The sequence below is a fragment of the Protomyctophum parallelum genome (genome assembly GCF_964188405.1).
Source record: "Protomyctophum parallelum genome assembly, chromosome: 6".
Classification (NCBI taxonomy): domain Eukaryota; kingdom Metazoa; phylum Chordata; class Actinopteri; order Myctophiformes; family Myctophidae; genus Protomyctophum; species Protomyctophum parallelum.
Window position 1 is genome coordinate 37,696,251 of NC_139701.1, and position 18,702 is coordinate 37,714,952.

At 42.9% G+C, this 18,702-nt stretch overlaps 1 protein-coding gene across 1 annotated transcript in view; it reads right to left on the bottom strand.

The window, feature by feature from the left end:
* Positions 1 to 18,702, bottom strand: part of polrmt (polymerase (RNA) mitochondrial (DNA directed)) — a 69,028-nt gene that overhangs the window by 30,140 nt on the left and 20,186 nt on the right. Inside the window, exons 10-15 of the mRNA XM_083767667.1 lie at positions 15,913 to 16,701; positions 15,191 to 15,313; positions 14,206 to 14,328; positions 10,220 to 10,399; positions 5,588 to 5,674; positions 2,691 to 2,804 (exon numbers count right to left, since the gene is read on the bottom strand). Coding sequence (XP_083623793.1) covers positions 2,691 to 2,804; positions 5,588 to 5,674; positions 10,220 to 10,399; positions 14,206 to 14,328; positions 15,191 to 15,313; positions 15,913 to 16,701 — 1,416 coding nt within the window. The remainder of the gene's footprint in view (positions 1 to 2,690; positions 2,805 to 5,587; positions 5,675 to 10,219; positions 10,400 to 14,205; positions 14,329 to 15,190; positions 15,314 to 15,912; positions 16,702 to 18,702) is intronic.

Here is an 18,702-nt window from a genome sequence, read left to right on the forward strand (position 1 = left end):
TTTTACAGGCAGCGGTCTCCGGTGTTCCAAGGATGAAACCAATTTAGTCGAGAGAGACTACGCAATGACACTAGCTATGTTCGTGCAAGCCACACAACTACCGTGATTTATGCTGAACTTCATTTGAATTCTCATAAAAGTCTAATAAAATACAACAGGCAGGACATCATGCTGTGAAATGATGAAGCCAATGATTCTGCAGTCAGGGAATGCTGCAGGGAAATACCAATGTTAGGATGGGCCGAATCTCAACATATACGCTGTCACATCCCGAGTGTTCATTTAAATCTTGAGTGTACAAATGACGCAATTATGGACAAATTATGGAGGTGTATGTATATGTGTGGGTGTGTGTGTGTGTGTGTGTGTGTGTGTGTGTGTGAGAGAGAGTCACACTGGTGTGCGTGCCGTGAAACAAGTCCAGATGTACGTTATTACTGTAATATATTTAATTCATTTTTGCGCCTTGGGCACAAAAAGTTTGATGGAGTTTAGAGTATGGCCAGAGAAACGGCTTTCAGATGTCTAGAACGTGTTGAGACCATAGACTGTAAAAAAATATGGACAAAGCGTTCCCCGGGTCTAACATGAACGTAAAATGAAGCCTGTAATAATATGCTAATTCCTGATGTAAGTCGCCATCTTTGGTACCAGCTGGCCATTGGCTGGCTCCGTTTTGTATACCAGCTGGTCATTGGCTGCCCAGACAACGAGGCGGGACTTCCCCCCTTCTTCTCCGTTGGTTTTTATTTTGACTCGAGTGGGAGGGGAATCCCGATCATAGACTGTAATGGTAGCCACGCCCCTCAGAACATACGCGATGGTTTTTTTTCTTTATGGTCATTTTTTTAATTAATGGGACCATAATTTTCCAAAAAGAATATTATGACATTAGAAATGAGACTTTAAACTAGTGACTGGAAGAAGAAAGTATTCATGACCATGTTTATTAAGGTAATACAGTCTAGGTGAAGTTGGGCCAAAATACATGGGTCTCTATGGAGCTATGGGGCTTTTTGGGTCCGGTCCAGCGCCACAACAGGCCATTATATGAACTACCGATTTCAAATGAGGCTTCACGAAATATCTGGCTGACTGCCCCCCTGGTTGAGACGGCAAGAGCAGGCAAAGCACAGGAATAGATAGAACCTTAGAAATTAAAGGTCACCCAATAATGTGCAACCAATAATGTGAAATGGGAAAATGCCTTTAATTGGCTAAGCCTTCCGTCTTTTTCTGACCGATTACGCAAAGAGCTGATTCCAAGGCATTCAGCAGAACACAACTAAGACAACAAGCAGGTCATTAACTTCACTTCTGACATGTGACATTTATTGTAACGGCATCTGCAATAACTGTTAACCTACAGAAATAACACCTGCTTACAGTACATTTCCCCCCTTGAAAAGGCCAATGTTTGATTACGTATGAAGTCAGGGGAAAGCTATGCGGCACAATGAACCATACACAGTGAAGGATCGGTGTCAAACTATTTCAATCTACGTCTCACAAACCAACACCTCGTTCGCTGGTACACCCTCGGATGAAACCAGGATTTCAACACACAGTATGTTTAATGATGAAGTCAAACTCTGGTTGAAATTGGGCCAGAGGTGCGAACACTAATGTGTTAGGCACATTTTAAAACTGTTATTGTACTTGGATTAGATGTATTGGATGCATTAGTATTTGTATGTAAAAGATTGTTTTAGGCAGATGTTGTAAAGGATTGTTTTAGGTGGATGTATAGAACTATAGAAAGGCCTAACCAGGGACTGGGGTTGCAAATTAGCCTTGGCTACAAAGTTTACAAACCCATATACATTGCAACGGTTTTATGTTTTTACAACTTGATACATTGTTTTTTGTATTGTCCCTGTTAAATAAACGTATAAATAAATAAAAAGTAGGCTCTCATGACATCAACCAAACCCTCAACCCTCATGTGTGTTCTGATAGTTTCAATGTACAGATTATAGATTTTTGGGATATTCTACCTTTTAGGTTCTTGGTTTACCTAAAGTTCCTAAATTACTATTTCTATGCATTTGATGTATTACCTTGTGTTTTAATTGTCTCCACCAGGCCGAAGGCATGGGGAGAGAGTATGTTTTGCACTCCGTCCGCGTGTCCGTCCGTCTGTTACCAGCTAATACCCGGCACTGTTAACCCGGTCGATGTCAAACTTCGCACAAACACTACCTAGATGACAACGATGAACCTCTGCCCCAAATTTTCCAGAACGGCCTATTATAGCGGCACCAGGCACAAAACAAATCGTTACACAGTATCTCTATAGTCATGTGCTCAAGACAGATCTGTCCGATATTTCCTATTCCATCCTGCTAACATTGGCTTTCAAAATTTGCAGGATTGGCCCGTTTTTAACAAAAAGCCTCAAATCATGAACGCAGCGTGCAATTTACGTGAAATCACAGACGTCCCTACTAGACTGAGGAATATATCCCACCCTTTTCATTGGCCTGTTATAGCACCACCAACAGGTGGATTTTTGCAAAACACATTTTTGGAACAAAATGCCTCAAATCATCCAATTGCCATCCAAGGCGTAAGAAGAAATGGCACCCTTTTCACATTGGCTTACTATAGCGCCACCAGGAGGGCACTTTTTCTAGTTGCTTACTGTGAGTCGCTAAATGCCTCAATTGTAAATTGTTGATTATCCTTACCACTTTGGTGCGTTTACGATGGTAGGGCTGGATGACGGGCAGCCCTAAGGGGGTCACCCACTCGACGGTACTGCCTGTCTTGGAGATTAGCCTTGCGCTGGCTGTCAACCAGTCCTGCAACACAGGGAAGACAACAGCGGTTGAGATTCAAGGAATGCACTCGGAGCAGACAAAGTTGTTCTGCTGTGAATGATTTGATGAATCAAGCTGTAGTGTAAAGAGTGCTCGGAACAACAAGTAGGATGTTGCAACTTTCTCTCCAATGCCTAGAGATACATGATGTATTCATCCATCCTGCTCCTATATTTAACCTGTTCTGCTATTCTACAGGAAACAGATGGTACAGGCTTAGGGTGGAACAGGTGAAGAGTTGTTGCCTACACAGAACATTTGAAAATCAACAGTGTTGTCTGCATGAGCAAAGTCTCTGACGCACTTCATCTGGGAGGCATATTAGTGTTAAAGAAAAGAATACCAGCACTCACGTTGTATCCTGGAAGGATTAAAGCTTTATTTTGTTTCCTGTGCTGGTATTCTTTTCTTTAAGACTGTATCTTCCACTCAACCGAATGCTTGCTTTTGCCCTCCTCTTCAAGGCATATTAGTGTCTCAGTGGCATTCATGTGCAAGCATGCACCTGCGCTCTCACTCACACACACACACACACACACGCACGCATGCATGCACGCACGTAAGAAAGGCCCCAGTACAGAAGCCTGGAGGTAGCAGCTTGACCCAGAATCGTTTACTACGCTCCATTTGACCATACCTCCACTTGTTTTCCCTTAAGAGGGGAAACTAAACCATAGGCCACGTACACGTTAATTTTGTGAGTTTGCTGCCATCTAAAGGTTAAAAATCCTCAAAAGGGCGAGGGCGAGCATAGTACACCATGTAAGCCCTACAGCTGCAGCTAATAAACTTAATTGACCATTGTCAATTTGGTAACATTTGGGAGCCTATAGGCCTATAGTTATCTTTAATACTGTAGATCCTTTTCATGGTAGACATTTTGATAGGTAAACACAGCTGAAGGTAATAACATGAATTTTGGATGCTTTTCATTTACTGGAGAATAGGTGTTATGGTATAGTCAGTCGGTCACACACGTGCGACTGCCGTTCACTTCCATTCTAAGCGAACAAGCGAGGGGAGCTTCTGGCGGTGAAGCAAACTCCAGCAGGGTGTCGTCAAAAGGAGTGATGTTTAGGCCACTCACGTTCAGTCACACGCGTGACCGCACCCTTAAGGCCTATTCATAGTCTGGATTTTCAGTGGTGAGGTGACCACCGCTCTGGTGGTGAGCTGACCACCGGAGCTGAAATAACGTTGAGCAGTGGTGAGTAAAAACAGAGAGAATGGCTGGAGCGGTGGCGGTGGTTTGCTCTTCACCGCGGCTCGTGACGTCATGTTGTAGTTCGGTGGTCACCTCACCACCAAAAATCCAGACTATGCATGAGCCTTTACTCTGTGGCGGCATGGGTAGCTCCTGGACATTTAACTTCACGCTTGCACACAGAAACGGCCAAATGGAACATGCCTGCGTTAAACGTCACTACCTTCAGCTGCATTTGCCCAACAAAAAGAACTGCATGAATGAAGCAAGACATACAGTAAAACGAGCATTAAAGTGAAAACAATGTACTGGGGCATGGATTGATCTGACAGAGGGAAGTGCAGAGTCAATTTAAATGAATGAAGAGAATTTGACAGTGTGGTAAATGTACAGCACAAAGAAGAGAGGAATGCCGAGAGATGATAAATGTGGGAGTACATCACCTACTCATCTCTCACTCACCCCCACAATCTCTAGCAGGACATGACCCATTTTAAAGTCACATACACGCACGCACGCCAAGGTAGAGGGGGGCTGTCCTCCCAATACACTCCCCAGAGACATGACATGAGCACTGTGTGTGTGCAGGGAGGGTCTTCTATCAACCCAGACCAGTCTCTTCCTGTGGAGATAATGTATGATTCTCCCCACAGGTGCACATCCTGACAAATCACACCCATACATGGAGTCCATGTGATGGAGCTGCCAGGGAAATGGTAAACTAGTCATTAATAAAAATGGGGAAAAATACAATATAAAATCACGAGTGCTAATTTAACTCTGACGGTGTACAAATGGATAAATGAACACTGGAGATTTTACTGTTTTTAAATTACACACCCTATATTTGTTATTGGGTCAGCATTGGGCTCTTCAGACAATATGGAGTACTCGGTAAACAAAGCAGTAGCCTTTAGGATTGGATTATTTTATCCAAATAAGTGTGCGTCATTTTGTCATGTAAGCAGTTGTGCTGCATCAGATTGTTGCTGAATGGGATTTGGTACACACAGCCTTTATGATGTGTATGTCTATGGTAGAGATGTCAACCAATGGGCAGGATCTTAGTTTGTACAGCAACAGAACACGGTAAAATGCTCATTGTTAATGTATCGATTTGTAACCAGGATCAGGATGTAATCGTATAACTCTAGGTTTTACAATATTGAAGAATATAGAAGAGAAGCTCAGTAAATTATATTATAATATAATGCAGTGTGCATATAGTGCAGGTGCACATATTATGTGCACCTGCACTTTAGCTTCAGAGTAGTTTAGTTGAGTTAGATTTTTATAGTTGTTACATGTACAAAAGAGACATTATTTTGTTCTGGTTTATCATTATCGCAGCGGCAGCAATAATAATAATAATAATAATATATGCAACAGTAAGGAAATGAGAAGGAATAATCAAAAGAATAGTATTAAGACAGTTTGTCCATTTGTCCCAGTGCTAAAAGTGCTTGAAGGTTCCTGCTCCTAAACTATAAACATCTAAAGGCAAATGAGTGAGAGTATATATTAGTGTTAAATGAGTGGACATCACAGTATGCTCTCCCACCTGGATCTCTCTGGACCCCTGAAACATCTCCTTTAGGCCACTGAACACCTGACGCACCAGGTAATGGGAGGCTTCCCACACGTTCTCCTGAAAGAGAGGAACAAAACGAAAACGGTACCATTAGGGAGGACTGTTAGACTCCAGCTGTACTGAGAACATTACACACATACCACATTGAAATGTGGTACTATTATGACACTATGACACTACTATTATGTTATACTGAACATTCTTATTTTTAATATCCTAATTAAGATTGTTCAACAACCCATGCATCACACTGAACTGCTCGCTTGGTGGTTAAAAACACGGAACACTGTGATGAATGCCCTTGCATTCATGCGAGGAGGTGGTAAGTGGGCGATAGACCTCGGCACAGAAGACCTCATATTTCATCTAGAGTCTGCTGGGACTTGCTGACTGTATGCGCTATATCATGTGCCTCTGAAACAATGCAGGGAGAACCCTGTATAGAGGAGAGCCTATTCAAAACGCCATCCCATCATCCTTATCCTAGACTGATGCCATGCTAAAAATAAAAACAACAGAGAGCTGGGAGAGTCGCTTCCCGAGCTCAACCCAACCTAGCTAGACTACCAACCAGTGGTGGAAAGTAACTAAGTACATTTACTTAAGTACTGTACTTAAGTAGAATTTTGAGGTATTTGTACTTTATTGAGTATTTCCAATTTCCAATATCTTTACTTCTACTGCACTACATCTCTGAGGCAAATATTGTACTTTCACTCTACTATAATTATTTCAAAACTTTAGTTACTCGTTACTTTGTAGATTTTGATTATTATTACAAAACATACATTAAACACTTAAAGGACAACTTTAGTTTTTTTCAACCAAGGTTCATGTTTTAGGTTGTTATTAGAGAAAGTAAAAGATGAAAGATTCTTTTTCATTTGCTGCTTTCTTTCGTTTTAGGGATTTTAGCTGTTTTTGACTGGGGGGCGGGGGCATTCGAGCATGGGGCTAAATATGTATTTTTTTGCAATATTTTATAGCGATTTTTTATTTTATTATTTACTATAGTCCTACTAGACGGCAAGAAATTACATCTGGCCACAAAAGATCACAGGATCTACTGAATGTGAGGGTAGCCTACTGGGGGAAAGCCACACTGTGTGTATAGGCTCAATATGTCAGTTTGACACATTCAGTAGATCCCGTGATCTTTTGTGGCCAGATGTAATTAATAAAACAATAAATCCCTATAACATTTTGTAAATAAATACATATTTAGCCCTATGCTCGAATGCCCCCGCCCCCCCTTTCAAAAACAGCTAAAATCCCTAAAACGAAAGAAAGCAGCAAATGAAAAAAACATTACACCCACGTTTTACTTTCTCTAATAACAACCTAAAACATGAACCTTGGTTGAAAAAAACTAAATTGTCCTTTAAGCCCTGTTGTTTGAAAATACCCGCTCTACTAGCTCGACGCATTGTGAGCTTGTAGATCTGCTATTTACAATTTGATTTTATACATTTGAAAACTTGTGAAATTGGACATTCTGCATAATGAGTTTGGTACTTTAAGTACACTGGAGCGGTGCCCGTTGGGCACTGGCCTACTTGGAACAATCCAAGTTGGAAATGCATGCCCCACCCAGTTATTATGTCTGTCCATTTAAAGGACAACTTTAGTTTTTTTCAACCAAGGTTCATGTTTTAGGTTGTTATTAGAGAAAGTAAAAGATGAGTGTTATTTTTTTTCTTCATTTGCTGCTTTCTTTCGTTTTAGGGATTTTAGCTCTTTTTGACAGGGGGGCGGGGGCATTCAAGCATGGGGCTAAATATGTATTTTACTATTTCTTTACAAAATATTATGGCGATTTATTTTTTTATTATTTACTATAGTCCTACTAGACCCTTTACAGGATTACAGGATCTACTGAATGTGAAGGAGGCCTACTGGGGGGAAGCCACACTGTTGGGTAGATTTTGAAGGTGCGTTTTACCAATGGAAATACATAAATTGGCCTCGCTCTGCGCACATTCGTATTATGAAAGGCATATCGGCCCGTGTTGAACGCACTGATCCGTGTTGAACGCACACACATTATGGCTTACCGCGGTCCTGAATATTTTAGCATTGTGGGAGTGTCCATATGTTAATTATTTTCGCTTTGCGCAATTTGCTATTAAGCCCCTTGACCTAAAGACACTCAGCGCATAACGATTAGACGTGGGTCTGACCACCTCATAAACGCAAAAAGCACTGTTTGATTTGACACTTGAGCGGCTCTGGGAAGCTGGTAGAGTGTTGCCATGTCTGTTTATTATAAGCGGCTTATTTTTCTGTAAAGTTGCTTTCTGTTGCTTTCTGTGTTTCTGTGTTTCTAAAGTGGTTATTTGGGCTTTTCTCCTAATGTTGTTTAAACCAGTGATCCTCACACAGCACATTCCGATGTCAATGATCCCCAGATGAATGCATTTGCCCAACTAAGGACAGCTAATCCAAAAATTAAATAAAAAGATTACTTTTGAAAATAGCAGATCTATACCAGCTCACAATGCATCACATTCATTCATTAAAACTATGAACTCTGACTGCAGGGGGATATATAATGATCATTATAACAATGTGCAAGAACATATTTAAAAAGAAGGAAGAACTTTATATTTGTGGACAATCAAAATATGTTTTTTTATTTTAATGTGGTGTCATTCAAATTAATCTGGATATGGCAGACTCACTATTTAGAAAATAAAAACATGGCACTTCATTTAAAATAGGTTACAGACCCCTGTTATATGCGCTTATTTTTATAGACCTAATTACTTGTTTCTATGAGACATGGCAGTTTTGCGTCTTTAAAAAAAAAAAGTTGAGATTAGAAACGGCCATAATTCTTTCATTTCTCAACCTTAAAAATAAATAAAAACATCTCCATAATCCGTGGGAAATGTGCTTTCATATGCTGTATCACACCCGATTCAAGTCTCCTTCAATAAAATGCTACGAGCGAACTCAGCGAAGACCATACCATTGGGGCCACAGCATTACGCAGCACGCATTCAACTCATTCCTTCGTCGTGACTTGAATGAAATAAAATATAATAAACGTTATTTTACTGGTGTTTTTCAATAGAAACAAATAAAGAGCGTGTGTAGGCTACTGTGTGCAAGTGCAACAGTGCATATACATGCATGCACTAGGCTATATTTCTTCCGTGTCGGGATGGTGATTGAGCTCTTCAAGTTCACAGCCCGTTTGGTCTTTCATAAAAAAACGTTGATATTAGCCTATAAACACTCATGGTTCTCTCATTTCTCAACCGTTTTATTAAATGTAAAAATCTCCATATTCCTTAGGAATCTTGCTTTCATTCGCTGTATGGTACATGGTTCTATCGTTATCGAATTAATTAATTAATTGCCAATTTGCCAATATGCTGCTATCTACTCGCAATTCCATTCCGATCTGAAAGATGGGTCTGTTCTTTTGAGGCATAAAGGTGACAGCATGCAGTGCAATAGGAATAATTAACCCAAATGTGACAAAGGCATGTCATGTCTTCTATGGTGCCAGCCTGAAGAAATGTCATACCACGATCCCCAAAGTGCGCATTCCGTATGTGACATCAGCTGACTGGTAAAGAGAATAGTACGGACATGTTGATTGGGTACGTCTCAAACACGCCTTAAACACACCCATGACTAATTCAAGGCCGTTTTGCGCACTCCGCGGGGTGTCAAAAGCGCTTCTTAACATGCCCAAAATTGCAATATGACATACTACACGCCCCCAGATCATAATACTGTAATTAGATTAGTAATATAGAAGTAAGTAAAATAGAAGTCCTAAATCGACCCCTGTGTGTCATATAGGCTCAATATGCAGTTTGACACATTCAGTAGATCTCGTGATCTTTTGTGGCCAGATGTGATTTCTTGGGGTCTAGTAGGACTATAGTAAATAATAAAATAATAAATCGCCATAATATTTTGTAAAGAAATACATATTTAGCCCCATGCTCGAATGCCCCTGCCCCCCCTGTCAAAAACAGCTAAAATCCCTGAAACGAAATAAAGCAGCAAATGAAAAAAAAATAACACTCATCTTTTACTTTCTCTAATAATAACCTAAAACATGAACCTTGGTTGAAAAAAAACTAAAGTTGTCCTTTAATGCCCATATCTGGAGTTTTTTGTCAGGCATGTGCAAATATGGAGTCTATGCAGATGTCAGAACAATCATTGTGATGTCAGGAACAGGCCGGCTCCATATATAGAGATATAGGGGTGATCAGGTCCAGAGCCCGGGCAGAGGCTTCTGTTCTGGTCATGTACGACGGTTAACCGGCTATCCGCCGGCCTCGACACTGGGCGCTGCACTCCCTGTGGGGGTGTGGAACGCGTGTGTCGAATTGTAAGTCGGTGGGGCAAACGGTTCTCGAGTTACGTGGATTACAGACGTATGTACTGTACACACATATGTGCACACAGAGACTTGGTGCATTTATAGATAGATTTTGATGCCGATACTTTTGTACTTTCACTCAAGTGTTCCGGACTTTTACTTGTAACGGAGTAGTTCTACATTATTGCAGTATTGATACTTTTACTTAAGTAAAAACAACCGAGTACTTTTTCCACCACTGCTACCGTACCAACCTTGGGGAAGTCGTCTATCTCCTGCAGTCTCTTCTCGATCTGAAGTCTCCCCCCGTAGCGCGTGACCCCGTACACCACCGTCATCACCGTCTGCTTCACCACCTTCCTGCTGATGAAGCCCTCCAGCACCTGGGCGATCTTCACCCCCTGCTCTGCGTCCCGCGCTCTGAACTCCTCCACCTGACCACATCGCCAAAACCACATCTACAATTTAGGTATTTGGTAGACGCTCTTATTCCAGAGCGATTTATAGTAAGCAAGAACAGCACATGGTAATACACACAATACATAAAAATAGCCATTAAGAATCACAAGGAAGCTAAGAACCTAACATCCGTCTAACAGTGGAATATCTATATAAAGAAACTAGGTATAAACTATAGAGTGCTATGTCTAGTATGTCTACACAATCTAAATTACATAAGTTGAGCCTTTGCATACGCCTGTAAGGTCGTCGAGGCTAGGGCAAGTGATACGGCAAGTGCTACAAACCAAACCACACAGAGGGCAAATGTGTTCATTTTGATGTAGTCATAGTCTTTTGAATTAAAAGAATTACATTTAGTTTTAGTTATATTTTTACTAGTTATCTGAAATGTTTTACTTTTAGTCTAGTTTTAGTTGACTAAAATCAATTTTGGCAGGCCTTGATGGAGTCGTAATGCCTGATTTGTAGCCCGGCTATTGAGAATAGCAGATGTACAAGCTCACAACGCATCTGTGGCGCGACCCCGTTTTCTGCCCCGGGGTGGGAGGGGCTAGAATTAGCGCCGTGGCTTGTGATTGGGTGAGACGGGCCGTCAGTGGCGTAGGGAGCGATCTGCTGTGTTCATTGTAACGGGGGACGAGTATTTACTATTCTGTGCCTAGTATCGGGTCGCAACTTTGAGGGGGCTGAGTCGGCTCACACGAACTTCTCAATGTTCGACGCGGCAACTCGCTTGCTTTAGCTTCCTTGGTGGCGTCTCTCGTGGCTCAAGTTCGCTTGAGACGGCGCCCCTCCGTCGCGGTCTAAAACTATAGGGCAAAAGTCCCGCCCACCCCGGGGCATAAAACTAGTTTGCGTCTGCGCCGTGTTGTGAGCTTGGAGATCGTGTTGTAGATGCGTTGTAGATTTTGACCGACCGACACGCATCAAACTCTCAACACACGCACTACATACATAGTATACAAAATGTTGTAAAACTGCTTCAAAGTTCAAAATGCCCCCTTTGGTTGTTATTTCGAGATGCAATGCTCCTATAAAAAAATGCAGTGATCAATACTCATCCCTTATACAATCCTATCTTATTAGCGGCAGCAGGCTAAGTGGGCATAGGTTTGTCCCCCAGAGTAATTATCACCATATTGAATTCAACTGGACAGAAAGGCTGCTTATTGTGCAAGCCTGATATCATCTATTAGCGAACAACAGCTCCAACCCCCTGAGGTACCAATACAGGACAGTGAGATACAGTAGGTGAATGCAACAAACACCACTTTATTTCAGACAAAACCCCAGGACACTGAGAATTTCAGTCCAACTACAATCACACACCCCAGCCTCCCCCCACCCCAAAGCACGCGCACACGCTCGTGTGTGACTGACTGACTGACGCACACGCACACGCACACACACACACACACACACACACACACACACACACACACACACACACACACACACACACACACACACACACACACACACATCAGCCTTTCCCTCCGGTAATGAAAAATAAATCAATAGATTCACTATTAACTTCAAGCTGTTTCTGTTTAAAAATAAAGCAGAAGCAGATTTGCCGGCCTTTGATGGAACCGACGTGTCCTTGTGGATGTGTTCCCTTCTGGAACCTGCTCTGTTTAGTCTTTAGATGTGCCAGATTCAAGTGGACATTTTATGCTGTTTTCCCAAAAAATTAATTATATATTGTATATATTAAATATTGTATACATAAAAAAAAACACGCACAGATAATGAACATTTTTTTCAGCTGCAAAGATAAATGACCTCTGTGGCAGCTGTACATTTTTTTTTTTTAAGATATTTTTTTGCGGCTTACACCTTTTATTGATTTTTGAAGGGACAGACAGGAAACGGGAGAGAGATGGGGGGATGACCTGCAGTAAAGGCCGTGTCGGGCTCGGGAGTTGAACCCGCGGCACACTGCGACTGGATTACCAGTCAGGTGCCCAGACCGTTACGCCACGGCCTGGGCCGGCAGCTGTAATTTTAATGAAGGCTTTTTTTAAGCTTATTTTGTATCCATCTTTAGGGCCCCAAATCACACCTTAGAAAGCACGAGTGTATATTTCAAACACAAAGTGTTTTTTGACTGGGGGGGGATCATATTTTGACGGCAGTAACTGCCTGTCATAAACCTCTTCAGGCTGCTGTGGCAGCTGTAATTTTAATGAAGGCTTTTTTTTAAGTTTATCCAAACAAAGTAAAGCTTTTCCCGCAGTGTACCTGACTGTGGTAAAACTTCACTGTGCCTTCATTGAATATTCTGTGTGGGAAAAGCCCATATACTGTATATATATGGCCCTACATACTATTCACCCCCTCCCTATCTAGTCTATTTCAAAGACTGGGGGGGATCTTTCTTTGACGGCAGTAACTGCCTGTCATGAATTCACCCCCTCCCTATCTAAGTGTTGGACAGTATTACGATGTTGATATTGATTTTGTATTCATCTGTAGGGCCCCAAATCACACCTTAGAAAGCATGAGTGTCTATTTCAAACAAAGTGTTTTTTGACTGGGGGGGGTCATATTTTGACGGCCTGTCATAATTTCACCCCCCTCCGTATCTAATTATTGGACAGTATAAAGATGTTGATATTCATTTTGTATTCATATTATGTTTCTGTGTCAGTTGTGCTCAACCTTTTTCATGTCAAGGACCCCCAGAATTATCTGTATTTGGCCGCAGACCCCCATCTGAAAATATGTTTTTCCAGGGACCCCCCAGAAGCAAAGATTTGAGTAAAAAAAGAATTGCTCTGAAAGAATATATATTCAAAGATTTGCTCTAGATTTTCAAGATTAAAAAAAAAATCTGATCTACAAGCTTGTCAGCTTGTAGATCTGCTTTTTCTTTCAATAGCTAAAGTTTAAAATAATGCTTAAAACACCAAATTGGGTTCCTGTCCTGAATGGGTTAAACTCTCCCCCCTTAGCGCACACGGATGCAAGACAGGAAAACAATTCCAGATCCCACCATGGGGATCCCAGGAGTTGTCTTGAATATTAAAGAATGAGTCAATGCCACATGGCATGAAATATAAAACAACCACAGCTCAAATGTGCAGTAAAGCAGAAGTACACGAGAAGTGGATGTAGGCCAGGGGAAGGCAAGACCATGAAATCCCACAATGTGTGTGTGTGTGTGTGTGTGTGTGTGTGTGTGTGTGTGTGTGTGTGCGTGTGCGTGCATGCAGGGCTTGACATTAACGTTTTGAGGCACACTCGTCCGGGCCAGGTCATGAATACTTTGTTGTATGTTCTGAGGGGCGTGGCTTCGTTACAGTCTATGATCGGGATCCACCACTCGTTCGAGTCAAAATAAAAACCAACGAAGAAGAAGGGGGGAAGTCCCGCCTCGTTGTCTGGGCCAGCCAATGGCCAGCTGGGCCCAAACGGATCTACAAAGATGGCGATTTACAATTCAAGGACTGACAGGCTTCAACCGTAAATTTGTGCTTCCTAAAGGAAGTTTGATATGTTCAGTCCTGCACTCAGTCCGGGCCCCTCGCCGGAGAGAATTTCGTCCGTGTGCAGCTTGTGGAAAAATTTAGATATTTTACCAAATTTACACTTTCTGCCAGAACTTTCAATTAGATATAGTCTCCAAAACGACTCCAAGTCTTAGGAATGGCAGACAACAATATTGGAAAGGTGATTATTAGGAAAGCCAGACAATAATGTCAGACAATAGTGTGTGTGTGTGTGTGTGTGTGTGTGTGTGTGTGTGTGTGTGTGTGTGGGGAGGGGGACTGACCTGTTGAGCGACTCCACTGTACACGTCCTGGGGCAAGTCACATGGCATGAGGTTGACCGAGGTGGCACCGATGACGTCTCTGCCCAGTGCTGCATAGTGCTGGAGACCATTACATGAACCGTCCTAAAGGAAAGAGTGCATGATGAGATGGAGGGGTAATGCTGCGTTCACACGGGCAGACGCAGAGATACAATTTATCATTCATTTTCAATGGAAACCAGCGACATATGAAGATGCAATGATGCATCTGCCGTTTGTAGCTGCTGCAAAAGCTACAAAACTACAAAGTGAAGCTGAGCTGGGTTCAGCCACGGTTGGCTGCATTTTGAACTGCCTCCCTGTCTGTCATGCTGTCTGCTGCAGTGCTGTCCGTGATGATGTCGCTCGGCTCTCAATGTGCCCGACTGGGACGGTTTTTACGCATACACATGCTTGTTTTCCTCCTAGAGCCACAGAGGCAGTAGGTCTTCAAAATGGTGGTTAGGAAAACAAAAAACAGAGACCAGGTGTATCCACAGGTGGATACACCTGTGGAATGCCCTACCAACTGAAATAAAAAGACAAACTGATCTCAAAATATTTATTGATAAGGTTGAAGTCGGGCCAGAGGTGCGAACACTAATACACGTATGTTAAGCACATTTTAAAATGTTAAATAGTCATTTGGGAATGTTATTGCTTTTGTACTTTACATTAGAGCTTCTAGCTATCTAGCATGTCTTTTTTTCAAATTAATGTTTTTAGTAGGTAGATATTTGGATCGGCTATGCAAGGCACCAACTAGCACATCGGGAGCAATTAGGGGTTCAGTGTCTTGCTCAAGGACACTTCGACAGTAACTCTGGGGGAGCCCGGGTTCGAACTGGCAACCTTACGGTTACCATCCAGGCACTCTACCCCTGAGCCTCCGCCGCAGGTAAGTGGGAGATACATAAAATACAGTACCTGGTGGACAGGTAAGTGGGAGATATATAACATACAGTACCTGGTGGACAGGTAAGTGGGAGATAAACTGTGTTGGATCAGGGGATCTCAGAACGTTGGTAATCTCCATGCAGCAGCCCAGGGCCTGCCACGGCTCATCTGCATTCATCCACCACTTCTTACCCTGGCACAAAAACACAAACGCCAGCATGAGACAAATTATGCTTATCCTGCATACAAACACCAGCAGGAGACATACTTTCCTGCGAAGAGGGGAAAAGCCTAGCCAAAGAGCTCATGTTAGGATACTAATCTGTCCTCTCTCACTGTAAGAGATGATTGTGCCGTTTCATAAAGTCAAGGTATTATCACCAGGCTAATAATAACTAGAAAGATGCAATCCTGCGGAATTGCGAGTGTGGTAACTGTGGTTGCCTATCTCTATAGGAATGTAGTTCAATTAGAAGTGTTGAGTTGGGTATGTCACCGTGTCCAATTAGATGAGGGCAAAGCGCACAAATGCCTTGGGAAGAGTTCCGAATCGCTAGCCAATCAGAGGGGAGAATAGAGCGTTATTGCATGATTTAAACATTTTAAACGATTTAAACGTTTTCACCGATTTAACAATAGTCTGCTTGCCTATAAACAACCACACTAATAATAGTAATACTTCATCACCACCACCACCAAAGGCAGGCAGATGTACTATGTTTATCATTGATATCATGGTTCAAACTATAACCGTTGTCAATAGATAAGACAGGTTAAAAGAGGCAGACTAACATTGAGAGGGTTGTCAGCGGAGTCCAGTATGTCGTCAATAATAGAGTTGGCGTACTCCAGCCTGCCCTGCAGGGAACTCCTCTTCTTCAGCCCCGTCAGATTGACCAGGTGGATCTTCAACCAGTCCAGGCCCTTCGGCCCCAGGGGTTTACCCTCAGCGAACACAAGGAGGGCCCGCGTCACGTCGCTCCCCAGGTGGTTGAAGTGGGGCGGACAGGGGTAGGTGCGTCCCCGGAAGTCCATGCTGTGTGGGAACCAGAACACCTTGTCTCTCATGTGGTTGGCGATGGAGAGTTTGTAGAGGGCGTCCATGCGCAAGCTGTGCATCTGACTGCACTTTCTCCTGGCATAAATCGCCTCCCTCTTCAACTGAGCCTTCTCGGCGGCGGTGTGTGTCGTGTCGTTGTAGCGGTAGTGCGGGATTTTGGGGGCCTCCGGCGGTGGGGGAGCAATGTCTAGCTTTTCGTTGCCCCGGTCGTTGAATATGGAGATTATAATGTCCAGCAGGGGCTTGTTGACCCTCCAGGCACAGTTGCCCAGCTGGTTGATGGAGTCGAGGACGGCGTGAAGGTTCTCGCACTTCTCCAACAGCAACTCGTGCTGGATGGCCCCGTCCAGGGATCGCATCAGCTTGGTCGGTGACAACAGGTAAGCCCCCAACTTGGAGGAGGTCCAGGGCAGGGGAGGGCACAGCATGGGCATTACGTAGGAGTCAAAGGTCAGCGAGGTGGACTCCTCGGCCCGCTGGTGCATCTGGGCCAGGATGGGGTGGGGCTTGATGAAGCCAATCTGGTGGGTGGGGGAAAAAAAGAAACCCCACAATAATCATGAAATCGGATTAGCGAAAGAGAGACAGAGAGTGAGTAGGCATACTGAGCATGTCTCTTCAAATAAAGATGAATGACACAATTATACAGTAATGAAAGAGGCATCCGTATTTTGCTTTGACAGCAAAAAGGTTAATCATGACTCCGGGTGTGCGGCGTACGGCTGATTTAGTTCCTGACTGATTGCAGGGTAGTTACGATGATGTAAGTAGAGGAGCTTACAAGCACAGATGTCTGTTCCATGGCAGCTTTAATTATGGCTGACACAGAAAAGACAAACGTCTTACACTACTACTGCCTATAAGTCTCACGGTCCTTAACCACAATCTTATGTCACATCAGGAGCCCTCCGTATCATGTTCTACCCTCATCCATCAACCTCAAAGAACATTTCAACATAGCTCGTATGAGTCATATTGTCATGCTGGGCTGTAAAATCATTAGGATGAACACACCCCCTGACGGGCTGACCTCGCTTGCACACAAATGACACACAGCAGGGGAACGAGGAGGAGAGTGGAAAGAAGATGGAGGGCAACAACAGAGCAAGTTATAGGGCGAGAAAGAGTTCAGAGGCGGACTTTGACTCATAAAGTGTGCTCTCCTGTCAAAGCCCATTAAGTCCACATGGTGGATCCGGCCCTCTCTAGGAATAGACTACAGAGCCTCCCCAGGGCTGAACAGTAGTCTCCTCCTTGCCTGGTCTTCAGGCACTAAATCAGCCAGCCAATTAAGGAGGGGCACTAAAAATGGATTAACCTGGAACCTATTCATCTTACTCAATGTGCTCTCACACATAGGAGGAAAATGGCTTTATAAGTCATAAATGCAGAGGCATTGTACTTTATTGTTTTGATTCAGAATGGAAATGCTCTGACAGGAAATGTACTGTTCCTCATGCCATGTTTTGGCCGAACTCTTTGCAATAATAACTGTTGCAGTGATTTTTTTGTCATTTCTGAGCCACGGTTGGCTGCATTTTGAACCGCCTCCCTGTCTGTCATGCTGTCTGCTGCAGTGCTGTCCGTGATGATGTCGCTCGGCTCGGCCATCAATGTGCTCGACTTTTATACATACAGTACACATGCTTCAGCTTGTTTTCCTCCTACAGCCACGGAGGCAGAGTGGTTAGGAAAACAAAAAACCTGCTAAATGTCAGCTACACCGGTGCAACTAATTAGTTTAGTAGCACTTGATAATGATTAAAGATATTGACTGAAAAGGGATTAAGCTGGAACCTATTTATTACTTACTCAATGTGCTCTCACATTGGAGGAAAATGGCTATTCTGTACAGTAATGCACTTTTGAACACAAGAATGGATAGGAGACTAGTGCCGAGTTATGCAAGAAAGGCTTTACAAGACAGCAATGTAGCGCTGAATGACAGACCGACCCGTCAAGTGAAGGTTATCTATGACAACATTATTTTCCCCCGATAGCAGGACTTTTGAGATTCCTCCACACTTGGTTAAGATTCGACACTTGCACCAAGCCTTCAAAATTTGATTTTTTAACTTTTTTAACCCAAAAGTAGTATGGACTGTGTTGCATAGAGTAGAGTAAAACAATTGTTCTAATATAATGGTCTGTGAACAGCACAGCCCTCGATCAATTCTGATTAATTTTGTATCTTTTTCAATCTCCCTGAAGATCTTATTAAAACTGGACCACTTTCTTCACCACTTAGATCTCTGCAAAAATAATATTTTTTGTTTTTTAGTCTGGGTTAAACCCCAAGATACTGTACCTGTTAGGATATCAAAGGATATCAAAGGAGTTCATATCTTATGTGACCGTGATCTGAATGCCATATCTATTGGCATCATTGCAGAATGGGAAATGAAAAATGTCCCATCCCGTTGCGGGATATGGATAAATGGCCACTGTATTTTGACCGTCTGTAAATGGCTGCATCCTGTACTTCATGTAAATTCTTACAGCCCGAGCCCTGAGGGCATCTG